This window comes from Ahaetulla prasina, chromosome 1 (assembly GCF_028640845.1).
Source record: "Ahaetulla prasina isolate Xishuangbanna chromosome 1, ASM2864084v1, whole genome shotgun sequence".
Lineage (NCBI taxonomy): Eukaryota > Metazoa > Chordata > Lepidosauria > Squamata > Colubridae > Ahaetulla > Ahaetulla prasina.
The window spans coordinates 149,511,593-149,539,126 of NC_080539.1; the positions used below are offsets into that span (position 1 = coordinate 149,511,593).

General features: G+C 39.6%; 1 protein-coding gene across 1 annotated transcript in view; it reads left to right on the top strand.

Moving 5' to 3' along the window:
* The window catches only part of TRAPPC12 (trafficking protein particle complex subunit 12), an 85,426-nt gene extending 59,890 nt beyond the window's left edge, over nt 1-25,536 (top strand). Inside the window, exons 8-13 of the mRNA XM_058177848.1 lie at nt 322-394; nt 6,386-6,459; nt 15,622-15,720; nt 21,932-22,032; nt 23,177-23,264; nt 25,186-25,536. Of these exons, the coding sequence (XP_058033831.1) occupies nt 322-394; nt 6,386-6,459; nt 15,622-15,720; nt 21,932-22,032; nt 23,177-23,264; nt 25,186-25,428 (678 nt within the window). The 3' untranslated portion in view covers nt 25,429-25,536. The remainder of the gene's footprint in view (nt 1-321; nt 395-6,385; nt 6,460-15,621; nt 15,721-21,931; nt 22,033-23,176; nt 23,265-25,185) is intronic.
* Nucleotides 25,537-27,534: the final 1,998 nt, after the last annotated feature.

Below are 27,534 nucleotides of genomic sequence, written 5' to 3' on the forward strand. Positions count from 1 at the left end.
TTTCACTCTGATTAATCCTACTAATGCTGATAGATCCATTCTGTAACATGCCCTTGTGACTCATTATTGATCTCCTGAATGTGATAAATGCAGCTGTTTGAGCTTCATGTGGGCATTGTTTCCGCACTAGAGTGTTTTTCCAGTGAAACCGGTCTATCAGAGCAACCTGGTTTACCCAATAAAGTTATGGCTAGCTGACAAGAGCTAAATAGTTTGAAATAGATCTATACTAATCTTCCTTTATTTCTTTGTCAGTAAAATATAAATTCAATTTCTTCACTAGAGTTTTAAAACTGAGCACTGGTTGTCTATTCACTGCAGATTTTAGACAACTTGGAACATGGTTTAGCAGAAGATGGAAGCATGACCAACATTATACAGGAGAGCAGGCAAGGTAGGTATCCTCTAAAACTTCTTTTTCTATAGACAGGGTGTTTCTATCACTTGCTCAGAAATGGTCAGAAGCTGTTATAAGATTGCTCAGAAGCAATGCTATTCTTGTTTCTGTAGCTTGTTCAGTCTTTGAAACCATGCACTTGTACGCTGTTAAAATTCGTTTCACAGATTTGCCTTTTAATTTTATTATTTTAATTATTTTAATTTTATTATAATGATGGGTGCTATTTTAGAGTGACAGGTTTATTGTTAGAAAAAACATGACAGCAGGTTACAAAAGAAGGAGCCAAAGGTGTGGAATTGGACGATCTTGCAAACCAACAGGTGTCTTTTGAAAAGTTAGTGCCTGCTATTTTTTTCCTGGTTTTATTTTTTGTTAATTAGGTAAAACAAACAACAAAAATAGCAAAAACAAATGTACACATAAACTTTTTATTAGAGCAAAGCCTGAAGTGAAAATATGATTTTAAAGAAATTTAAAAAGTCAGAACAAACGGAAAAAACGGAGAAAAATAGGGGAAAGCATTCTAGTAGCCTCCTTCTCTTTTTTCCCCTTCTTGCCCCAGATATTTTTACCCTATATTTGAAGATCTGTAGTTATTGCTCAGTTCATATTCTAAGAATCTTAGCTTGTTTTGCTATGTGACATGCTTTAGGGATTCAGTCTAATATCTCACAATAAGTTAGCTATTTATGTTTGCCAATAATTTCTCATCCATAAATGCTTCTTGTGCTAAGAGCTGCAGAAGTGTTTGGGGGCACAACCTGGGTTTGTATCTATTCCATATTCTCAATGTGGCACATCTAAAATAATGATTTTTGAAACCCATATTAACAATAAAATTCTCTCCAAAGTGCATATCTTTCAGAACTCTGAACAAGAAAGCCCAGCTCAAATTGTCAAAAGCCTTTTCTGCATCTAAGTAAATCAGTGTGTTTTATTTTTCATTATGCTTCAGTTGAAACCTCTGCTGTTTAACAGTAAATCACACCAATTTTGTCCCATTGAAATGGAATCCTTTCCTAAAGAGAATACTCTTTTCTCACTCAACATTCTAACAGGAATTTCTTTCAGTACAAATACATATGTATTATCAGTCTTCAGTATTGTATTAAAATGCTGCTTGAAAACTTGATTACTTATCTTCTTCCTGACAAAGGGCACCAAGACATCCTTTAGAACATGTCTTATTTTTGCAAACCTTGTATTTATTTTATATATTTTATCAATTTCTGCCCCTGAATCTTCCTCATTCCAGTCCAAAAAGTTTGCTAAAGCTCTAATAACCTTTTCTCCTAATATCTTCACTAGAATTCTCTGGAAGTGCTGTAAATCTCAAAGAAAGTTTCTTCTTTCTTAATTCCCAAACACCCAAATTATCTAGCTTTCTTTCCAACTCCCTGTCTATAAATTCTGACTTCCTTTCCAAAATGTCCACTTTGTCATTAATTCATTTTACATCGCCAGACACTTGTTTTACAAAGCTTTCCATCTTCTTAACTTTTTTCATTTCCTATTTCCTCTTTATAGCTCTTTCATCTGCTTTTTTTAAAGCTGTCAATTTAGTATCAAGTGATTTAGCTAAACGCATTGCCCAATTGTGCAATCATTTTGGTTTGTGCAGTCTTTCTGGATAAAGGAGTTGTCGTGAGATTCCCCACTTGTATTCTAGACAGCTATTCCTCATGATTAGACTGCAGGAAGTGAGGGTTTTGTGGTCAGCTCGTGAGTTGAGTACCTGGTGTCAGTGGGCACCTTCCACCCACCCACCATGTAAAACAGTAAAAGTTTTTGTGGATGTTTTTCTGCTCTTGCTTATGTTTGTGTATATGTTTCATCTTGTTACCACAATGGGTCATGTGATTAGGAGGGAGAGGAACAGGGCAAGTAGTGAATTTCCCAGATTATATGGAGGAATTTTTCTATATTTTTTTTCTTCTCTTCAGTCCATAGCTGAACCAGGGCCATTTTAGGGCTTGTTTGCCATTGTAGAGCTTGTTTTTTCTCCTCCTCTTGCACCATTTTCCCCCCCAACATTCCAGTTGGTTGGCAAGATTCAAGCTTAAATTTATTGAATTACGATCAGTGACTGACCAAACTATATATACAAAAAGAATCCCTCAGAAGCAGTGACCAAATATAGTCAGTGTTAATGTTCATATAACACTGAAAAATTAAGGGTTCAAAATCAGAAAAAGGGGAACTTTGACTAAAAGACACTAAAGCAGCATAGAACATAAGATAAAAGATAAAAGAGAACTGCGGTAAAAGAAAAGAAAAACTTTATGAAGAACTTCATAAAGTACCTGCTCCACAATTAGAACATCTTATATCTTCCGGTGAAAATCATGCCGATAGAAACTGGTTGGAAAAAATAAAAAAGTGCCACTTACCTAGCAACTTGGAATTGCTTTGGAATTGGCAGGAATTAGAAATATGCTTATTTTATTTTATCAGCAGAATGCAATAGCACTAATAAGGGGGAAAATGTAAAGGTGATGAATACTCTGATGATGGGACTATGGTGGCCAGATATTTTGAAAGCAGCTTAAGACAGGGTGACCTTTGCTGACTGAGAGCTACCATCTTATAAAGTCTTGCTAGGGAAATGGATCTCATCATCACAAATGAGGTTGATAGCACTATCCACTACAGCATATCTACGCCAAAGAAAGCCTCAGTAAACTCTGTGGGATTTACTCTTGGGTAAATATATGCATGATTGCAGTTCTTTTTTTTGTATGAGCAAATATATCTTGCCACAATATACAATTATCTTGAGATTGTTATGTAGAGTAGACTTCTATAATAAGAGTTATATGGAATGACAGTTTTATTTCCACTTCTCGTGGTTTACAAAATAGCAATGCTGCAGCAGTGCTAAAAGGGCCTAAAGTAAAAATTACCCTCTTCTACCCTCCTAGAATATATGAGCCAATTATTAGGAGAGTGATTCTGACAATAGCCATATTCACCAAATAATTGCAGCTAGCTGCTATCCATCTGAAATTGGAAAAGGGAGCAAGGCTCCAAGATACAGACTTTGAGGTAAAAACAACAGTCAGCTCTATAAAGCTTGCTAGCTTGAGAGATGCAGTTTTAAAGAGATAGTGAGCTATGTACATTCTAAAATTCCCACAAAGCTACCAAGTCTCTTTGGCAAAAGGGAGATCATTAAATCTGGAGTCTGTCCCATCCCACCACTTGACTATCTCTACCCAAATTTGCTCGGAGTATTTTCTGGCTGATCCCTGAGCTTTAGGCCAACCTTTCTCTCTCTATAAAGAGCTGTGGTGGCGCAGTGGTTAGAGTACAGTATTGCAGGCTACTTCTGCTGATCATTGGCTGTCAGCAGTTTGGCAGATCGAATCTCACCAGGCTCAAGGTTGACTCAGCTTTCCATCCTTCTGAGGTCGGTAAAATGAAGACCCAGATTGCTGGGGGCAATATGCGGACTCTGTAAAAACTGCTTAGAGAGAGCTGTAAAGCACTGTGAAGCGGTATATAAGTCTAAGTGCTAGTGCTAGTGCTATATAGTGGACCGTATTCCTGCAACATCCCATTGATTAGCGTTATGGATCATGCAGCCCAAGTCACCTAGAAGTCCACACTTGAAGGAAAGCCATCTGGTGGCCCTTTTCCTTTGTTTGAGATGCTTCTGTTTCTGTTCTCTGTTCATGCTCTCCTTTGCCACAGCTGCTTTGCTAAGTTGAGCAGAGCTTGGTGTGGCCGGGGATGAAAGGCAGCCAGTGGAAGTCGGGGAGAGAGCGAGAGCTTGAAGCATCTGTGAGTGGCTGTTATGCGCTTGGAGTGCAGCGGCATTACAGCTGTCTGTCTGCCTAATGTTGCCCAGAGGACACTTGTAAGGACTGATGGCATCTCTTCCTGAGAAGGGCAATCAGATCTTCTCCCTGCAAGGGGCTAGGCTGCACTTCTGAGCTGCAGGGAACTTTCTGTCTTTGTTTTTGTTTGTTTGTGAACTTCACTGAAGGAAGCCTTTATGTTTTTGTTTTGCGAACTATGACTGAAAACAGCCTTGGTTTTTTATGGGATTAGATCTGCAGCATAATGTCCCTATCGCTGGTCTGAGTAAGTGTTGCAGAAACCCGCTTGTGGCATTGCCTCTCCTCAATAAAAAAAGAGAACTGCATCTCATTCTCCATTCAGTGGGAAGAAAAAGATTTAGCACTGCACCATTTTCTTGGCAGCTTTCCCTCCCTCCCTCCCTCTTTCCTTCCTTCCTCCCTCCCTCCCGCCTCCCTCCTTTCCTTCCTTCCTTCCTCCCTTTCTTCCTTTCCTTCCTTCCTTCCTTCCTTCCTTCCTTCCTTCCTTCCTTCCTTCCTTCCTTCCTTCCTTCCTTCCTCATAACCCACATTTTTAAAAAAAATACAGAAGAGGGTTGGACAAATGCACAAAAATACAGCCTAAATTAAGAACTGCAAATAATATTGATTTGTTCTTATATAAGGTGGCAGTTTTTTCAATTAAAACTAAACAATATATTCTTTCTTGCTTTTACATTTTTATCATACATTTTACTAATTTGTGAGGACATAGAGCTTTTCCAATTATTCACACACATCCCAAAGTTTTGCTCTGCTAAAAAAAAAACATGTTTTGTACCTCTTTTATGCAACTCCCACCAGTGTTAATCTTGGTGACTTCTGTAGAGGCATGAGCAAAGGTCTGCATTTCTATTGGTTTGCAGTTTGTTTGTTTGTTTGTTTTGTAGTGTGATTGGACAAAAGACATTGTTTTGTTTTAAATTGTTACTTACCAGTACATTGGAGAATATATTTTCAAAATTGTCCATATTTACATGAACTCTAAAGGTCAAGCGTATTTTTGAATCAATCAGAATAAATACATTTCTGCATACATTATACATTTCTGCATACATTAATCTTGGATAATGCATATAAAAAAGGTTTGTAAAACAAGTAACAAAATATTCCACATCAAGTAAAAAAAACAGATGCTTGTTTCACTGCAGTTCTATTCTTTTTCACAGCCCTTTTTGCAATCCTATCCCATGATAACAGACAAGACCAAGTTTAGGGATGTCATTACCAGCTCTGAAAGCAGTCAGATTTGTGACCTGATTCTATATATTAATTTTTTAAAGCAAATTTCACTGAAATCAGTGGAATTTCCTAAGCATACCTAAGAATTGGAGCCCTGGACATGTTGAAATCCTTTTTATCATAGTGTTCATTTTGCAACATAATAAACACCTTTTTCCTGGCAGTGCAGCCTCTGATCCCTTTAAGCTGTGCAAGATCTTCATGAGCCATGTGTTCTTTCACATGAGGAGCCAGCCTCTAAACTAAGGGAGTGAGAAATTGGCTGGTGCTACAGGCAGCAGCCTTTAAACCCCAGGAGCTTCAGTAGCGTAGGAGTGGCAGAGAAGCTTGGCAGATTTTTCCAGGCTCCTAAGCCCGACACATAAGTGCAAGACCCCAGACCAAGATAGCCCTGAAACCCTCATGTTCCTTGCCAAAATGAAGTAGTGGGTTGTGTTTTTTTTGGTTTTTCAAGCATCGGTCAGTAAGAGAAGCGGAAGGGTATACATTTAATGGCTTAAATCAGATGATTGCTCATCAGTAGTCCTAATTAATGGCTTGGTGTATGCATTCTCTCTCTCTCTCTCTCTCTCTTTGTCTTCCTCCCTGCCTTTTGTTCTCTTAAATGATTGCTTCCTTGCAGAATTGCCAGAGCTCAAAGCAGAGAGGTTGTTTCCCAGCTTTGTATTATGCTTCATTTATTCAGACAGTCTGTTCCTTTCCCCAATCAAGCCTCTCTCTCCATTGAGTGGGTGCAGGTTTTTCAGAGCAACATGGCAGAATGTTAGAAACACTGTGCTCAAAATGTGGTGATGTTAACGAGGGGAAATCGTTTCAGTTGGAATACATATGACCGATAATTGATGGCTAGGGAAAGAGCTTCTAATTTATTTGTGCACATTCACAAGCTGCTCTCATTTTACAGCCTCTGTTCAGCTGTGGAGGTCACGTCTGGGCCGGGTGATGTACTCCACGGCAAACTGCCTGCTAATGATGAAGGTAGGTGGGTGCTCTTGCTGCGGATTTACCATATATACTCGAGTAGAATGTCAAGAGAGGCTGAAGAGAAGGTAGACTGGCGTTTGCAGTCATGTGGAGGCATAGCTGGCAGTTCCTGTCCAAATAATTTCGGAGGTGAGAGAAACGGCAACACAAAAGGACTGGCTTCCACCGTTGTTGGTTTTTTTTTTTGGCTTTTCTGTATTTGTTGGCAAGAGGTAGAAGCCGACTTGTAAGAAAAGGTTTCGAATCAGGAACACATTGATTCAAACTCTAGCAGGGTCATCACATCCTTTGTATCCAGATAACATCCTAAAACTAGTGACACCCGTTGTTCAAATTGTGTTCTAATATTGTTTGTGCTGCACACATTCACGCTGTCATTGATTTCAGGTTCAGACGTGGTGGAGCCTAATATGTACATACCAGGAAGCATCTTCATTTCTTTCTATTGCCGTTGGAAAAGAAAGTGCAACAATATCTTTCCTGTTTTATAAATGCTCTGAAGCACAGAAAGGTTTAGCTGCTAATAATACAAAAGGGCAACAGATAATATCTATGAGGACTGTTTCACAAAAAAGTGAAATCTCCAGAAACATATTTTTTTTACTTCTCTCTGTAGTAATAGTATTGGTCTCCATTGTCAAGTCCCAAGCTAAACCGGGTCATTGTGCAATCTATAGGGTCTCTATGAGATTGAGTAAATTTCAACTGAAATCTCTGTGAATGTTTGTAGTTTCTCTTGCAGGACTAAAAATTAGTCTTCAGGTGAATTAATATCACCTTATTTAATTTGTTCAGATGCCCTACTGAGGTCAGTGTCTTAATTTAATAAAGGGCTACAAACCAGTTCAAAAATTCATGATGAGACTTTTCCCAGGGGAATAGCTGAAGAAAAACAGCTGCATTTGACCAGTGCTACCGTTCAGAATCTCCCTACTTTTCAGTTCCCCTTTGCATGGCTAGTGTCACTTTGGAAGAATAAACGTGATTTGTTGTGAATTTCCTCCAAGATATAGATGAATGAGCATGCTGTCAGCCTTTACTTCCTTGTCTAAACTGCATTTCTGATTCTTGCCTGGAGGGAGTTGAGGCTTTCGAACCAGTCCAGAGAAGCATTTTTCTTCCCATATGTCAATTTATGCAGATTTCCTTCAAAAAACAGTGGGAAGATGAAATTCTAGGACCGTTCAGCACTTCAGATTTGAGTCCAAAAAGCTGCTTGGAAGCACAGATATTGTCCCTTTCTACATCTCTTTCAAGCAACTGGAACTTTATCTGGCTCACAATCTTGGGAAAAGATGCAGCTACTTTAAAGAGTTTCAGAGAGGATTACATGCACATTCAGAAGATCTTTGGGGAGCTGAATCTAAAACGCCATACAGCCCAGGGGTGAAATTAAAATTTGTTACTACTGGTTCTGTGGGTGTGGCTTGGTGGTGGTGGTGGGTAATGTGACTGGGTGTGCGTGGCCAATTTTTTGTTTTACTTTTAAAAGCATTTTTTCTACAACCTCTTCAGGCGAAGAGGTTGAGAAAAAATGCTTTTAAAGGGTTCTGACGATTCCAGCTGAGCCATGCGATCATCAGAGGCTTTTTTTTTACTTTTAAAAGCATTTTAAAGAAAAAATGCTTTTAAAAGTAAAAATAAAACAAACACTGATGATCGCGCAGCTCAGGTGGGCATGGGGGGGGGGCAGGGATTTTTGCTACTGGTTCTCCGAAACACCCGTCGCCATTGCTACCGGATCGGACGATCCAGTCCGAACCGGGAGCGTTTCACCCCGATACAGCCCTACTTCTTTATAACCGGTTTATGCTGTCATATTGTTTAGCTTACTTCTTGCACATGTTAAATTAGCAATTGGTAAGATGTATACAAACAGTAATATGATTACAAGATGACATACCATCACTTAGAAAGAGCACATTGTAGTAGGCCTTTGAGATTTTTAAGCTTAGCTGTAAGCTATTTTGTATATTGAGAAGCAGTATAACAAAGTGATTGCGATCCTAATATGGAGCTTACACAGAGTAACAAATTATTTATGAAGAGGAATTCTGTATATATTTCTAGTGTATTCAAGCATACCATTGCAAATTGCAAAAACAAAAAAATGCATCTTTGGGAAGTGCATTCACAGCCACTTCCCAGATTGAGGACAACTCGCTGTGGCCAACTTGCCGCCAACTTGCCATGAGACAACTCACTGCGGGTCAAGAGTTACACTAATATTGAAGAAATGGTGGAACAGAATCATGAAAGAAAAGATGCCAAAGGAGGGACAAAATGAAACGGGAATGGCAAAAATTAAAATATTTTTTAAATTACTTTAAATAATTGAATTTTTGAATTGTCCCACGGCAAGTTGTCCCGCAGTGAATTGGCTGTAGTGAGTTGGCCCGCGGCGATTTGGCCATGGCAAGCTGGCCGCAACAAATTGGCTATAGTGAGTTGTCCCATTCCACAAATAGCTTGCTGCATGGAATTGTTTTCTTAAGCTGCATTTCAAACCAACAACTGATAGATCAAAAACTATTTTTCAGTAGCCATTTGTATGGCTACTAGCCTTGTGTTTCTATTTTAATGCAAATATTTGAGTATTTTCCTTGGAATAAACTATTATTTCTAGCAACCCTCAATAAACTATGAAAAGCAATATTCATACTCTGGTAGCCACAAAGTAGACTTTGCTCTCTTCAGCAAGTAATCTAAACCTATCGGTAGTCTTTAGATCTACAGTATCCATCACAAAGGATTAGTTATTACGATATATATGTCTTTGGAAAAAAATTCTATGATATTTGACAAACATAGCAATAGTACTTAGACTTCTATACCGCTTCAGAGGGCTTTACAGCCCTCTCTAAGTGTTTTACAGAGTCAGCATATTGTCCCCAGCAATGGTATTTTATAGGCCACTCCCTTCCCCCTGAAAATACAGGTTGAGTTATAGCCCCTGGAATTTTCAGCTGTGTAGGAATCCTGGAAGGTATCATCCCAACTAATTGGAGAATAGATAGTTGGAGAGATTAGATAGTATATATTGATAAAAGATGCTTTCTCTAAGTCAAGAAGGGACAATAATTTTAAACAAACAAGTTTCCTTGAATAGTTGGAATTAGGAATTTTAAGGTATGAAAAAAGTGGCTCTAAAATGCACAAATTTCAGAATCGGTTCTTTTTCTTTGTATTTAATTTTCTTATAGCATCTCTCTTTAGTAGCAGCTGGACATCTGTTTTTTCCCGTGTATAGTTTGTTTGCTTGCTTGTTCCATCACAGCTCAATCTTAGTATCCAAATGCAATCTTGACTTTAATAAAAAAGACATGTCTAAATGCAGATTTCTAAAACCATTTTATGAATCTAGATTTCTGCTTTGTTTGCATAATGTTCAAGTGCTTAAGCTTTTTTTAAAGTTTCCCTACAACTTTCTTTGGTTATCACTGATTGCATTTCACAACTTAGAGTTACTTTCCATCCAGTCATTCCACCAAGATCAAAGTTCACATGATACGTTCAAAAGAGTACTATAAATTGAAATTTGAGGCATCGTCAGAATTCAGGGAACTGTACCTATTTATTTATGTATGTATTTATTTATTTATTTATGCTCTTCACACGTCGTTTCACAGCTCACAAAACATTTATTTAACTTCCGAAGGGTAAATGTGAGGGACTGAGGGGGATGGATGGGCAAATATTGCAGTAAAGTTACTTTCAGTATTGTAGTTCTCTGCAAATGTATCTTCATCATGATAGGAACCGTAAGCCCAGTGGAAATATGATTTGTAGCTGTTGTCCTGGTGTTGTGTGAAATGGGACCTGCCACTGTTAGTATTACTGATGCTGAGTACCTACTGGAATATACTATCCTTTGCCTGAATCAAGTATCTAATGAGTAGACTTCTCCCTGCTGACTTCCCATCAGTTCTGCTGCAACTGCCAGTCTCAAGATCAAATCAGATCACATCTGAAGGGTGTGGAGGATGGGGGGCGGGAAGGAGTCTCCGTTCCTTATTCTTAAGGAACCCATTCAGTTGGTGAAAGAGTTTTGTAATTTATAAATAATGTGATGTAGTTTGCAAAGTTACTTACAATAATACAAGATGCACTTTTATAAAAATTAATATTTTCTGCATAAATCATAGGCCTTACGTAATGGCGGAAAATATTTTCTTGTATTTTTTTTATGTTTTAAAAATAGCTTGATAATAAAGTTAATTAACATTAACAGTGTCTAGAATTCCTATAAAACAGTATTTTCATGCCAATAAGACTTGAAATCAGACAAGTACAAATAATTAGGAGTATATATTTACAAGAATTTGGTGCAGTTTTTATATTCTATATTTCTTCCAAAGAAGTCATTTAGTTGTCAGCTGTAATTTAATGTGTCATGAATAAATTAGATTTCTTCTGGAATTGCTGTAAAATGCAGCGTGCTGCCATCTAGTGACAGCCCTCCCTCCCCTCCCCTCCCCAAAAGACACTAGCATACATTGCATTCTTATGAATTGGGAAATCAGTTTCTTTCTAATAAAAGGCACAAGTAGATTACTAAGAATAAGGAATAAGATGAATAAAAGGTGTATTTCTTATTATTTGGGCACTGATCTGCATTTGCAGGAGTCATTTAGGCCATTGGTCCCTCAACCTCTGTGGGTTCAGATGTCAAACTGCTCTTATTGATACGACTTTTTTTTTTCCTTTCCGTTGGTCAGAATCTGCCATCCAGGAGTGCAAATGCATCACTCTGTGTCTTAAACTCTAGAAGAAAATAAAACAGGAGTTGGTCTTTTGCATGACATCCTTTCACATATTTGAAGGATCCCTCCTCAAATGTCTTTCCTCAAAGCAAAAGCTATCCAGCTGCTTCCATCTCTCTCATCTTTCAACTCCTATCATCTTTGTTAGCCCTGCTCAAAACATGTTGCGTGTTGTTTGATTCCTTCATCAGACATGGTGGCCAGAACTGGACATGGTATTTGAGGTCGAGACTGATCAAAAAAGAAAAAAGCAGTGCGATTCCCTGCCCTACAATTTGAAACTTATATTTTAGTTGATACCACCTAAAATCAGGTCTGTTTTGAAAGCTCATTTTGATTCATCAGCTGCAGTCAATTATTGTTCAAAAATATTTTTTAATACGTAATTCTATCAAACCAAGTATTGTCCCGTTCCATGCCCATAAGTTTGATTCCCCTTTCTTAAACGAAGAACTACTGATTTTCTGCTAGACTTCATTGGATATTTTCAGCCCATTCCTCAAACCTACCAAGTTTGTTTTGAGTTTTATTTCTCTCCTTTAGTGTTTAGCTATCCAACTCAATTTTGTGGCATCTGAAATTTAATAATAATTTCTTAGCACTAAGAGGACTTGAGACTTGTGCCACCCCATTCAATATCTCTAGCCAATCTGTGGCAATAAAAGCCATTGATGGAGACACCATGAGTATGATTTTCGAGCTAGTTATGTGTTCAATTAATTGACATGCTATTCAACCTACATTTAAGTAGTTGCTCAATATTTGATGCTTGGCCAGATATTTTGCCTGAATCAAAATACATTCCTGATAAACTGATTACCCATATTTTTCAGTGTATAAGACGCACTCCCCCCCCCCAAAAAAAAGTGGGTGGAAATATCTGTGCGTCTTATAGGTTGCCAAAGGCCCGCCCACCCGCTGGCCCCCACCCGCCGGCCTCTGCCTCCCAGCAATTTACCTCCTTGAAGCAAACAGCAAATAGCCTGGTCAGCTTCAGCACAGCCTGATTTAGCATAAGCAGCTGATTGACGGTTGGATCGGCCTCCCGGAATACTGCCTATCAGCAGTTCCAGGCTGCAGGGATTGCCACCACCCGTTGCTACTGCTGCCGCCTATTGCCACCTCCGTGCGCCCCATTTTTTGCCTCAATGCATCCCGTTTTTGGCCCGTTCCAGGTGGCAGGAATAGGCAGCGACAGCAGCAATCCCTGCCACCTGAAACGGGCCAAAAATTGATGCACGGAGGCCGAAAACGTGACGCATGGAGGCCAAAAATGGGGCGCGTGGAGGTGACGATAGGCAGCAGCAGTGATGGGCTGCGATGGGTGGTGGCAATCCCCACAGCCTGGAACAGCTGATAGGCAGTATTCCAGGAGGCGGATCCAACCACCAATCAGCTGCTTGTGCTAAATCAGGCTGTGCTAAAACTGACCAGGCTGTTTGCTGCAAGGAGGTAAATTGCTGGGAGGCAGAGGCAGATTTTTTTCCCCCTTGTTTTCCTCCCCAAAAGCTAGGTGCATCTTATACTTAGGAGCATCTTATAGTCTGAAATATATGGTAGTTATGAACTCTAATACAGATAATCCTCATTTAGCAACTGCCTCAGATAGTGTCCATTTACAAATGCAACGGTAATCAATGGTAATAAAAAATTAATTTTATGATCAAGGCACACATTTATGACAACAAAAGCCTTCAGTATGAAATTGATTAAGATCTGGTCAGTTTCAGTATGAACTGACTGGCAGGATTTAATTTAAGGTCATAGAGCTGAGATTGTTCACTTGAAGTTAGCACTGTCCTGGGGAGCAAAGCAGCTCAGGAAGAGATAGCTTGTTTAATTTCTCTGTCCTGCAAGGGGACAAAACGGGGGGGGGGGGGGAAATGGGGCAGGCACAGGACACTGTATGAAACGACTTTAGCGGAATGAGATGGCAGCAACCAGCAATCTTTGAAGCATATCTCTCTCACACACAGACACATTTCACTTGGTGACCATTTTCTGTATCTATTCCAGTCACTAAACAAGGACTACCTGCATAACAGGAACATATAACTTAAATAGATGCAGAGAGCGAAGTCTACAGCATGGCTTCAGGAAAGAGAGAGATATTCAGAAATTAGATTTTGCTTATTTTACATGAAAGGGCCCATAGCTTAAAATGAGAAAAGCTATTAATTGGCTATCATCACATTCATAAATAAAAAATTAGCTCATAACTCCACAAAAATATACTCCATATTAGTCATAATGGTGTAGTAGGGTGGGAAAACAACTGTGTGAACAAATTTCACAGTATTGGGTTTGAATACTGAAATATGAGATCTCCAGAGCAAAAGATGCATTTTTGTAGTCATCTAACCATTCTGTTCTCCTTCCACCTCTCTCTTGTCTTTTTTATCAACCTTAAAACCGGAGACTTGGTCTCTTCCAGTAAAATGTAAGGTTGGTGCTTAACTACGTCCTTTTAATGTAGATTCACCTTTCTAATATAAAGGAGACATAGAACATAAATCTGTATATGATTATGTTACAGCAAAATTGCTTGGCTATAGAATGGCTCTTGCCACTGTGCAGGCTGCAAGGAGGGCGGGAGAGGGCAAATCAAAAATTTTATGACTGCCTTGGCCTTAAGAATAATACTGTAACTGGATTTTAAAGAAAACTTTGGTGCTGCCTTAATCGTGTTTTTAAAAGTGGGACATTAACCTGGATTTCTTTGGGCCAGGCACTCACTCTCAGCCCAACCCACCTCACAAGATTGTTGTTGTGGGGAAAATAGGAGGCGGAATGAGTATTATGTATGTTCATTGCCTTGAGTTATTTATACAATAAAGGCGGGATTAGATGAATAAAAAAACTCCGATTGTACTTGTAATTTTCATTAATTGACTTGTCCAAATACAATTCATACTCCCCCTCCCTCCACCCTCGGTTGAAGTGTCCCTGTATGCTGTGCTTCAATGGAAAAGCTGGTGTGCCTGAAAGCAGAGTAGGTGTTAGGGCTTTGCATCTGGCAGCATCTCTGTTGGAGAAAGGCGGAAAGAGGAACAGATGGCAGGAGGCACCTTACTGCATATGGAGCTTCTGTGTCTGAAGAATGCATTTGAAGCCTCCCCTCCCCTCTCCTCCCAGGTCTGTTATGACCACAGCTAGCCAGAAATCCACACCTGAACTTGGACTTTTCAGAGAAGTGTGTAATACAATTGTGGGAATAACTGAAGTGTGTGAGGGAGAGGGGCAAGAAGGAGGGAGGGAGGTGAGGCACAGGATCCCTGCTGGGTATTTGCAGAATTGTTACCTCTAGGCCTGTGTGCAGAACTATGAAGCCCTGTCTATAATAGGATTTCTCTGTATTTGCTCCCATTCAGGGTGCTTGGTTTCTAATTTTTCATCAGTGCCTGCTTTGTGGTATTTTATTCTAAAACAGCCTGCATTTTAGGAACTTGTCAGATTAGAAACACAATAAATAAAAATAAAAGAATAGGAGCCCAATCGTACTGCTTCCTCGCTGGTGTTCTCACTATTGAAAATATGTTTGCAGAATTAAATTTTCCTGCACCAAACTGATTTTCATTCTTTTTTTTTTTTTGTAAACTGAATTTTTGAAGATGCACATTTAAATGGAGACCAAGACATCATCCCCAGGAAGCTTATATTTGGTGAACAAATAAACATTCGTAATTGCCCCCCCCCTTTGTTAAACCATTCTTCAGAAGCATTGAACAGTAATCAAAAGAGGGAGGATGGGGGGGTTCCTACTCTTTTACTGAACCCCCATCCCAGTTCTGCTGAGCTCATTTGAAACTCCCTTCATTTAGCTGTAGCGAGGGCTCCCTCATAAGCTATGGCCATTTTCCCAGCATGAATAATTTTCAGAGCATTGGAAATCTGGCCAACAGAGCAGTTGGCAACACAGAAGAGGTTTGCTTCCCATGCCGAATGATAAGGAACAATTTGTGTCTGTGTGCCTGTGTGTATGCACATGTGTGTATGTCTTTGAGAGAGAGGCAGAGAGGAAGGAAACAGCCAAAGGATGCTTATTGTGATTCTGGCAAATGTGAAACTGTTGCTTGCTGAAGCCTTCCTGAATTTGATTCGACTTTGGGGCTGCTTTGTCCTATGTGCTGTGTGCCTGTGATAGAAGCAGTGAAACATCGCTCCCACGTGGGGCTGTCTCTTCTTGTGTGTCCGCTCCCTCTGCTAGGTGCCAAGAAAATAGGAAATCTTGTCATTATATTTTTCAGGCATGGTGTCCTTCCCAATTTGAAGATTTCTGCTTCCATCTGTTTTATCATGCATGTCTGCAGCTTCGCTTACTTTAAGCTATATGGAGCACAGAATAAATGTTGACTTTGCCTCCCTCCCCCTTTGTGCTTGCTTTACCCCTTAGGACTATGTGCTTGCTGTGGAGACATATCACACCGTCATGAAATATTACCCAGAGCAAGAGCCTCAGCTGTTGAGTGGAATTGGAAGGATTTTCCTGCAGGTATGTACCTGATTCTGAATAGCGCCACGTGAAAGCCCTGATGAGCCCCATTACATTAGTATTAACATAGGAGAGGTTTTAAAGTGCCTTAATTTTAGATAGTTGGATGTGTGGATTGTGTCATTCTGTGAAACAAAAACAATGACAAAGTATTGCCGAAAGATGTAAAACAGATGGCTGCATCAGTACCAAATAAGTCTAGAAGGAAATATGAGGTGAATGCTCCAACAAATCAGGGAGAATGTCCTAAGTTTGTCTACCTAACTTCTTGCTATTCCAGAATACCTACAACTTATAATTGTAGTGAACCTTCTTTCGGTTATTATTGAATGAAAACATCATAGTTGAAACAACAAACTCTGTAAACTCGTTGAATTATTTGGTGAGCATTGTTTTGTAGACTAGCTGTTCCCTATTCAGTAAGAGATGCTGGGTGTTTGATATTTTCCACTCTGTCATAAATACACAGATATTAAAAGATGGATGGGGTGTAATAAATACTCCACATTTTCTATGGAATTCATGAAAATAATTTTTCATTCCCCAAATTGCAGTGCCAAATTCTCTGTAGTGGTTCTCAAGAGAAAGAAAAGGACCCTTTTGCCCTCTTAGCAACATGCAGCCCTAGCCTCATCATCTAATCAAGGCAATGTGTGTAGTTCACACAGCCAGCCAAATTATTTTCACATAAAGGAAGAAAATCCTTAACATTTCTCCCATTCCTGGTGTAAAAGTACAGTAACAAGCAAATACTAACAATAAGTTGCCTGAGGTGCTGTCTCACTTTGCCTGCTTCCATTTCTGTAACAGTAAACTTTTTTGATAGGAAAATTTGTTTTTTGGTTTCCTGTGGCATTGGTGCTTTTTAAAAAAATCAATGCTGCATTTGTCTTCAGCATGAAATCTGTGCTTTTCTTGTTTTCTTCCCGTGTGACTTTAATACCAAAAGAAAATTTCTGTTTTCAGTATAATAAACACAAGAAGGGATATTTAATTGCCCCTTACATTGGCCATATTTAGCTTGCTGCTGACAGCTCACTGAATCAGTCAGTTACAAATGGAGTAACACTGAATCAGACCATAAACATCCAAGAAGTTACCGCTGAAATTTAGTCACTTTGTGAAAGACAGAATGGGACAGCCCATTTTTTTCACAAGTGGAGACTCTCAAGAAGGCTTTGAGATATTTTTATAATTTTACAATATTTCAGAGTTTCCTCATTTTTATAACTAAATTGAAGAGTTTAATATTTGATTATTGAAGAATTTAATATTTGGTTCTGAATCATATGTATTAGACAGCTTGTAATAAATTCTGGGAGGTGGCTGACAATTAGAAATTAACTCACTCAGTATGCAATAGTAACAAAAGCTGTTGGTTTATAAAACTGTTATGAAGGAAAACTTTGGAATGAAGCACTAAAGCTCTTGAAAAATAAAAAGGGACTCGGCCTGGCATCAGAATGACACTAAGGTAAGTGATGGATATGACCTATGAGAAAGTCCTGCTTTGGAGGCTCTTGAGAAGCAAATTCAGAAAGAGATCTTGAGACTGAGGAGTTCCAGGCAGAGGAAAGTTATCTTTCAAGTGTCCTGCTCCCAAACCATTAAGAATGAAATCCAGCCTCTACAACTGGGTTAGATAGCAAGTGCACCTAAGGAATCTGTAGCATTTGGATCAGGACAATTGCAAGGAGTCAGCTGAAAGAAATGACTCTTTTTAAAGAAGCAATCTAACCCAGTCTTCTTTTGATTAAAAGAATATTATCATTAGGTGATTCACACTGAAAATAGCCTGTCGCAGGCAGAATATTAAAACATTTGTCAAATCATTCTTGGAAAAATCACTTGTGTCCTCTTACATTGCTGAACAGACTTGCAATCCATCAAGTAAAATAGACGAGATTCCCTTTAGGAGACTGTTCTGAAGAGAGGAGCCGGCTTCCCAACTCTTCTCTTTCTCTACTAAGAACCATTAGAGGCTGGTTTGCGGAAAGGCAAGATTCCCAACCTTGGGCACGATAAAAGGAGACTGCCTGATGTCTCCGAGGAACAATCTGTCTGTCCAATTCATAGAACAGTGTTAACAGGCTCTGAAGGGACTCCGGTCTTCTTCAGTTCTTGCTCTTATCAGGGGCCTTGGGGGAAGAGAGATTATTGGACATTCTTGAATTAGTGGTTTTTATTGTCAGAGTGGAACCTTTTCCTTCCAGTGCAATAGAATGGAAGACAAAGCCCAAGAAACCCATTGGCTTGCTTACATAACCTTGAACAATAGCACTTGAAACGCCTGTGGCTTTACAAAAGGGTCTGGAATCATGGCATCACAGAAGCCGTCTCTCATTTGCCAGGAGGCCACGTCTGTATGCAGTCTGAGAAGCACAAGAAAAGCTGTGAAATTGTGAGGGAGAGAGGAAATGGTTAGTTGGTTGGTTAGATTTATATCTTGCCCTTCTAATCTGTTGTGTACTTTTAATTTTCTTACAACAAAAGTCAATGTTAAAAGTTAAAAATGTAAATCGAACTAGCATGAAATCAAGTAACTGTTAAAAACCTGGTTGAAAAAACCCGATTTTAACTGTTTTCTTAATTCTTTGAGAATTATGGGATAACATCCCGTAGCTTTGGAGCAAGGAAAGGGAAGACTGTCTCCTTTGTGCTAGCTAAAAGGCCATGCAAGAGTCTGTTGTGGCTCCAGCCCCACCCCCGGGCCTGGCCCCCTGCCAGAAAGTAACTCAGAGAGTGTGGGGGAAGGGCCGTCAGGGCTCCCCTCTGCAGAGCCAGCCTCTCTGGCTCAGCTCCAGGAGCCAGAGGCAGGCCAGGTGGAGGAGGTGACAAGGCTTCTGTCTCCTGTATCTCCCCCCGCCCAGGCAACACTTCCAGACCCAGCTGTGGACAATCAGTCCTGGTTAGCTCCTAGGTTTCGTAGACAAGAGAGGCGGGAACAACAAAAGGGGTGGGGCAGGCCTAGAGAGTGCTGAGTCATGGAGCCACACCCCACAGGGTATAAAAGCAGGAGAGGGTGCTCTACTACTTCGTGACGGACAAAACAAACTGACTGGAGAAAACTTGAGCTGAACTATTTGACTGAGCATTTGGCCTGGATTGCTGTTTGTTCCTGACTTCCTGGTTGCTCCAGTAACGAGCTTCTGTGACGCCGGCATCAGGGAAGATAAAGAAAACCTTGGCAGATGATCGCTGGTTTGCTGCCAGAGCTAATAGCTGCCGTGGACTAAATTGCTGGCTAATTGAGTCAGTTCACGTGTCTCCCGGACTGAGGTGGGGGGGACAGAACAGAGCCACTCTTGTAGATGCTAATTGCCAAATAAGTTATTGATAATGATGATACTCCAGGTTTACCTTAAACAATCTGACTAGTGCTTGTTTCACTTATTTCATCCAACAAGTGATATGTCAGTATAAAAAGATCATCAACCTCCATGTTCAATTAAAGGAATAACTAGGGCTAGGTGTGCACAGTATGTACTTTGTTAGACAACCAAGATTGGCGTGGACCCGTTGTGCACTATATATATATTAGCTCTCACCATCACAGTGAAGTTCTCACAACGCAGATGTTACAAGGATATATCCCAATTAAAAGATATTTCGAAAAACTTTCTTACAAAGTAGTTGATGCCTATCAGCCTGGAAAAGATTACAAAATCAATTAGAAAATATTGGGGCTCCACCAATTCATGTTCAGTAATTTAGGAAACAAAGATTTTGAACAATAAAAATTGTTCGTAATTACTCCCAAGCGCACAGCATGAAATCATCCAGGGAATCACAAAGAACCCCAGAATAACTAACAGGGATATTCAGGCCATCTTCACCTTGGCTATTCCAGAATCAAAAACAGTAAAAATAGGATTGATGGAACAATAGAAGGCCAAAATTATGGCTCACAAGGATACTGATGCTCATTCAGATTTGCCAAAAAGTATCTGGATATAATCCTCTTAACTTCTTAAGGGATGTTCCATGGGCAGGTGAATCAAAAGTAGAACTATGTACAAAAGAAACCAAATACTACATTCCCTAATAACTCTCTTATTCCAGCTATTAAGTTTTAAGGCAATAGTGTCATGGTTTGGGATTCTTTACCTTAGGATCTGGATAACTTGCCATCACTAAAGGAAGCATAAATTCTGCCTTATATCACAGTCTTTCACAGGTGAATATCAGGCCATCTTCTCATCAGTTAAAAGAAAATTGCAAATATCAATAGCTCTTAGCAAGAGCAACTAGTCTTATATACCGCTCCATGGTGCAAGGGGGCATAGTAGGGAGAAAGTGATTTCAAATATGCAGGCAAGTCTACACAGGTGGACTTCACTTAATGACTGCCTTGTTTAGCGACCATTCAATGTTACGACAATGTTGTAACTTTACAACCAGTCATTGAACTTATGACCATTAGACCATTCCTGCAGTCATGTGATTGTGATTCAAGTGCCTCGCAACCAGTAGGCATTAATGACGGTCACAGCATCCCACAGTCATATGATCATCAGTTGCAAAAACTTCACACAGCCAGCTTCCAACAGGCAGAATCAAAGGGAGAGCTGGCAGTAAAATCACAAGTTGTAGTGATATCTCACTTAGTAGCCATGTTACACAGAGTTGCTGGTGCCAACTGTGATTGTTAAACAAGGAATGTAAGAATAGATGAAGAACAAATTCAGGATTTGGGATGGCCAAGTCAAAGTCTTATGTCTTTTTTACAAATATGAAAATCTAAGGGGGAATGAGGCATGTTTTAGTTTGGCAAAATCTATGATAAGACCAAAAAGAAGCATTAAATTTTGCTGCTATTTTTCATTCACACTCTTCTTGTCAGTAGGGTTTACAGTGAAAAACAATGGCAAAAACACAGAAATATTCAGAAAAATTGGAAAGGAGATAAATGCATCTGCACAGAACTTTCATCTGGAGGACCAAGGAATCTGCAGAAGTTTATTCCAGTTTAGTCTGTTATACAGACTCCAGACTCTTGTAGTATTTACAAAGCAACCAGGTCTTGAGAACAGATACAAAAGATAAAGTGTCCAACTGAATGTAACCCAACAATCACGATTCCGAAAAGATCTTGAATTTCCTGCCTGTTTAGCACTGCCCAAAGCCCTCAAGGGTCCATAATAAATAACCAAGAAGCTGTTTTCCTTTGAGCAATAAGCTCCATCTTGCAGCAAGGATACTATAATAATTAAATAAAAGTGTAGCCCATAATGATCCATTTTTTATATCCTGTTTTCAGTGCATGCAATAAATTGTGCTGGAAATTGGAATTATTTTCCTGTTCTCTTTCTGACCCTCTACATAGACCACTGAGCCAACGATAATTAAACCCCACCTGTTTTCCTTTGAGAGAACTTGATCCATCTAGATATTAGCTACTGAGATCTAGATGTTTGAAGGAAGGAAAATAACAAAATAACCACCTTACTTAGTCTATGGGAAATTTAGAATACACACAGGTATATTTCATTTGAATTGGACGTTTAGTGTGGATTTGTTCTTGCTGCTTTTTGGCCAGACGTCAAATCTTTCTCAAATTACTAAACTTGAGAAGCAACTGATCTTCCCCTTGTCTAGTAGAAAAGGGTTCTTGTAACAATCTCAGAACTGCTTTCAGTTCAGAGTAGTGTGTTCATAAATGGAAGAAGGGATTGGCTTTCAAAGGCCACCAATAAACATTTATATAAAATGCCTGGAATAAGAATTGGAAGGTTGTTTAATCAGCAGTTCTGTGGCTGATTAAAATTAAAATCTGATTAAAATGTAAAATCTGACAATTCTGTGTCAGAACAAATTTATTAAAAAAAGGTGAACAAATTTATCTGAGCTTTGGTTCTCATTTTCCTGAATATTACTGAGCTATTTCAGATTTGATATAATTGGAATGAGCCAAGAGCTAGATAGCTCTGAATCAGTATATTCCACTTCTGCTACCTGCACATTGTCACACTTTGAGAGCTTTTGTGTTTGTGTTAATAATTAACTAAAATCAATGTTGACCGAAATCACTAATTTTAGCTATCTATTAATGGGTTAGGATTGGTATTTATATTTGCTGTATATTACATTTTTTTCTTCTTTTGCTCCTAGTGTTGAAAGTAATTCATTTATGAAGATCTACCTATTGATGAGCCTCTCTTGTGCTTTGTTAATTAAAGTAACTGTTACTTACCATTTATGTGCTATCCAGATTGGAGACATTAAAATGGCCGAAAAGTATTTTCAAGACGTTGAAAAAGTGACTCAGAAATTGGATGGACTGAAGAACCAAATTATGGTTTTAATGAACAGGTGGGAGACATAAATGCCAAATTAATCTTAGACATGATTTTGCAAAGAATGCACTGTGAACATTAAGAGACCCTAGAGAATATCCCTTTCTCCTCATTTATCTTTTATGTAACCTCAGCTGCCAGAAGAAAAGCTGATTGGCACCTACAAGCCTATGAGATTTGTATGACATAGTGTAACCCTGAAAAAAATAGCTTATTACAAGTTTTCTTCCTTGACCACTATATATATATGCTTTGTTCCAGCCACTTTCACATGCAAATTTCTGTATCAGCTTTACAGATTAATACTGCAATGCAGACTTACCCATAATTACTAAGAAGAACCATTTAACTCAGTGGAACATTGAATGTATTGGATCTAGAGTTGTGCTCAGCAAAATGTCATACATACTAGAGGAATTTCATACATACTAGAGGAAGAGGCCTTCCTCACTCTGAGTCCTCTCTCCCTCTGTTCCTAGTTTCTCAAAAGTTGTACAGCATTATTGGGAGCAGTTCCAAAAAATATGGGTGCTTGCAGTTGGAATACAACTTCAAAGAAACTAGCTAAAATCACTAACCATTGGAAGCTTCCATGGATCTCCTTTTTGTCTGTGAACAAAAGAAATAATTATTGAAGTGTACTCATTTAATATGTTTTAAGTGCTTATTTAGACCACATACATATTGGCAAAAAATATATAGGAAGCAGAATCTGCTGAAGAATTCCAATGTTGTAACTCAGTGCTATAACTTCTGTTTACCTCTTCATAATGTGTGAATTAGCTACTCTATCAATTCATTGCTTCATGTTGCATTGTTTAATCTGACATCTAAATTATAATTTAGATCCAAGATTAATTTATGAAGATCAACTGAGAGAACGTTGACCTCACCCCATTCCTAAGAGGTCTGTAAAGGGTACGCATAAGAGCACCAGCGTGCCTACCGTCCCTATCCTAATGTTCCCTTTAATTGTATTAATTTTATGTATTCAATTCATGCTTATACTTATATATATTATTTAATATGTACGCGGCAAAATAAATAAACAAACAAACATCCATATCTATGAAAAGAAAAGAATGTAGTTTCCTTTTATAACTGAGTCATTTTTGAAAGAGTACATAAATATTCTCTCTTCTTCTGACTCTATGTTTTAGGGCATTTCTCCATCTTGGTCAGAATAACTTTGCAGACGCTCACAAATATTTCACAGAAATTTTGAAGATTGATCCATCGAATTCTGTGGTAAGAAATCTTAATGTTAATTAAATAGTCATGGCTCGTAAGCTTTAAAAGTAAATTGTCCTTTTAGTGTTTGATTTATAATACTGTATGGATATACAGGTAGACTTTGACCAACGACCATAATGGAGGTTGCCATGAGTCATAATAGCCGTTAAGTGAAGCGCCCATGTGGCTCACCTTACTTACAATGCTGCATCCCTGTTCTTCCTGACGTGGTTGTTAAGTGAAGCATGGTGTGCCTCAGGGGCCCTAAGGCAGGCCTTGGGAGACCTAGCATAGGTTCTGTCTCAGGCCTCCCCCACCCCCTGAGGTACAGCATGCTCAGTTCCCACTCCTCTGGCTGCACTGAATTATAGCTTCTCAAAAAATGGTGGTCACCATTTGCGCCATGTGGCTCAGCAATGGAACTGCTTGCCGTGCTTCCGTAACACAAGCTCCAGAACACTGCAGAATGCTGCGGAGCTTGTGTTAGGGAAGGAAAGCGAGCCTCATTGTTGCTGGACAGTGTGGTATGGTCCTGAAAGTAGCTGCAATTTTCAAGGCAGCCACTTTGAATTGTGTGGCTGCTCAGAAAATGGAAATCACTTTCAGAATCATGCCACACAGCCTAGCAATCAAGCAGCTTGATCTTCTTCCCTAACCCAAGCTCCAGAGATCTTCTAAAGGTGTCTGATGGATGATATGGAGTAAGGAGCATGCTCCCAGTTCAGACCGCATTGCCCGATCCAGTAGCGATGGCGACGAGTGGTTCAGAGAACCGGTAGCAAAAATCCCTCCCCCCCACCAGCTGAGCCACACGATCATCAGAGGGTTTTTTTTTTACTTTTGAAAGCATTTTTTATTCAGCCAAAAAAATGCTTTTAAAAGTTAAAAAAAAAAGCCTGAGGATCGCGTGGCTCAGCTGGGATTGTCAGAACCCTTTAAAAGCATTTTTTCTACATTTTTCTACAACCTCCTCAACCGATCCCAGTTGAGTTGCCTAATCACCAGAACCTTTTAAAAGCATTTTCAGCCAAGAGGTTGTAAAAAAATGCTTTTAAAAGGTTCTGGTGATCAGGCAACTCAGCTGGGATGTCAGAACCCTTTAAAAGCTTTTTTTCCTCTGGCGATCCCAGCTGAGTTGCCTGATCATCACAGGCTTTTAAAAGCATGTTTTCTACAAGCTCTTCAGCGGAAGAGGTTGTAGAAAAAATGCTTTTAAAAGTAAAAAAAAAGTTGGCCACACCCACCCAGTCACATTACCACCACCACCACCAAGCCACGCCCACAGAACCAGTAGTAACAAATTTTACATTTCACCTCTGGTGAGGAGGAGGGTGTGCAGCACGATGCAGTCTGGACTCAAGGCCTGCAGGGACTCTGTGGAAGATGGTGGTAAGATAAATAGAGGGATGCTGCAGCATCCTTGCAGTTGGTTATAAGGACAAACAATTCCATAGGCACTGCAGCTGCCATAACTTTGGGACCACATTACAAGTAGCATTTAGGGGTCTGCCAGTAACAGTCACTTAGCAGCTGGTCATAAGTTAAGAACTAATTGTTTGCAGTTCTAAGTATCAGTACTTAGCACAATCAGAATTTGTTTAATGAACTTCACTAGAATGATGCAAATATAAAGTTCAACCTTCTCCAATCTGGAACCCTCCATATGGATTGAAATATAAACTCCCAAAATTCTCAGCTAGTCAATGGAGGGCATTCAGTTGGGGAACCAGTTTAAATTGAGATGTTCCTCCTATCAATCTTGAGCTCTGAAAACAAGCCCTGTTATAATGGTTGGAACTCTATCAACAAAGAAAGCATCCAAGTTTCTTCTCAAAATCAAGGCTTGGATAAAAAAAAGTATTTAAAGTGTGCTGCATTTTCTCTAGAGTGGTTCCCTTAAGTTTCATAAAGAAATTAAAATATCTATTTTCCCTAGGCTAACAACAACGCTGCTGTTTGTCTTCTTTATCTGGGAAAACTGAAGGATTCCCTCCGTCAGCTGGAAGGGATGGTTCAGCAGGATCCTAAACACTACCTCCATGAGAGTGTTCTCTTCAATTTGACAACCATGTACGAACTTGAGTCTTCTCGCAGCATGCAAAAGAAACAGGCTCTACTTGAAGCTGTAGCTGTCAAAGAGGGTGACAGCTTCAACACGCAATGCCTCAAGTTAGGATAAGCCCATCCATTTCTTTTTTGCAAAAGCTCATTTAAGAAACTGTATATACCTCGGCTAATCTGTAAATGTTCTTCCAGCAAGTGCAATAAAAAGCTCTTTAATTATGAATATATGGTAAAATTATGAATACATGGTAAAATTGTTGTAATATAGGAATTTATACACTGGTCTGTATATCATCCACAGGATTTCCTGTTAATCTACCATCAAATTTATCTCTGAAGTTACTGCCAGTTTACAGCGTATACCATCAAAATTATTCAAATGGGCTTTTTTCCCTGTTAATAGTGTCCTATATAAGCTAATTTGTCCCGATGACTTTCGTTTAAACATTCAGGATGTAGTGATCGTGTGTATAGAATTGGAGGACAGTGGGGTGATGGATGGAAAAGACTGTAATAAAGTAGAAAACTATAAAGACAGGCTCCAGTCTAGGTTTTTTTGGGGGGGGTCTCTAAGGCAGTGCACCCACTTGTCCCCCACAAACTCCCAAATTGTTTTGAGACGAATTATGGAATACATCCTCCTTCACCTGTTTCAACCAGGGCTCAGTATGGAAAATGCCATTTGCCTTGTAAATTTACTCAGTTAAGCAAGAAAATATACCTGAATATTAATACTAGCTTTCCTTTGCTTTTGTGACCAAAATGCATCAGGATTTACCCAAGCATATCAGAATAGAGGGCCAAATTGTATTCACAGCAGAAGACTCATCTAAAGAAAGAATCTGTTCATAATTCACTCATTAATCTTCTCTCCAAATTCATCCCTTAAAGATAAGGAATTTTGTCTGTCAAATGAATAAACAGCATTTGCAAGCAAAAATAATTTTATCTCTGAACATGCCCTCTTAGGCCCCCACTTGCCCCTGAAATCAGCACTGAAGATTGTTCCAGGACAAATTAAGAAACACACAGAGAGGGAGAGAACAATACATTCTGTTGGGTGAGCAAAAGCCTATTCATTTCAACTGAGATGTGGTACACTGATTTATTACCAAGTAAGCTCAAGAAGCTAATTATTTGAAGGTAAGGATAGCTCTTTCAGATGAAATAGGTAGATAAAAACTGGATTAACGTATCACATCCAGTCCTAGCTTTCCCGATTATGATTTGTTGAATAACGGGTGGGGTGGGGCACATCACTCTGGGATTACAATCAGTACCTGGCATATCATAAGCGTCTGTTTTCATTTGTTTGTTAGCCACCTGGGATTATTTTATGTAATACGAATGGCTGTATACATTTTTCAAATATATAAATACAACTACAACACTCTAAGGAAAAACAACAAACCACTCACATTTAGGCCAAGGGCAATGTGATTCATGCAGAACTTCAGTACAGGAAAATAAGGTGAAGGTAAAAGCACCCTTTCACTTGAGAAGAATGGACCAGACCCCAATGGTGTTCAAACACAGAAATTCTCTTCTGCACACTTGAAAGAGGCAGAGGGATAACGGGCCTTATTATTATTATTATTATTATTATATTGCCATCTTGGACTGGACCAGTTTGCCTTCCAACACGTTACAAGTTGCTTTATTTTCCCTTTTGCCCATAGGTGAGGGCAATCCCACATAGGTGGGGCCACGTGCATCCACAGAAAAAGACACCCGCCATGCTGCAGGGCGGCAGCCAGTATATTCTCCAGATTTGTCTGCCTGGATGTATCTATAATGCATTAAGTGCTGGCAGAGCATGTCAGCAGGTGCGCTGCTCTTATTGCTATGCTCCTCACACGCTGCGCGCCAGAGAGCCCTGGATAATTCCAAAGGTTACTGTGACGGGTGACTGAATAGGCGGCGAATTGACCTGCTTTGGAGGTGAAAATGAGGAAGCCGCCTCTCCGCCAGCATTAAAAGCCTGCTGCTGCTGCTGCTGCTGCTTGAAAAGCCAAATTAAAATAAGGGATCTATTAAAACAAGAGAGCTGCCATTCAAACCAGACGGCGGGGGAGGAGGAAAGGGTTGCCAGCCAGCCAGGCGAGCTTGCAAAGCGGCTCCCGACCCAGCTGACGTTCGGCTCCTGTGGAGCAGAGGCGGCCGGGCGGGGAATAACGAGCTCTCCAGAGGATCCCGGTACAAAAGGGGGAGAGGGCGATAC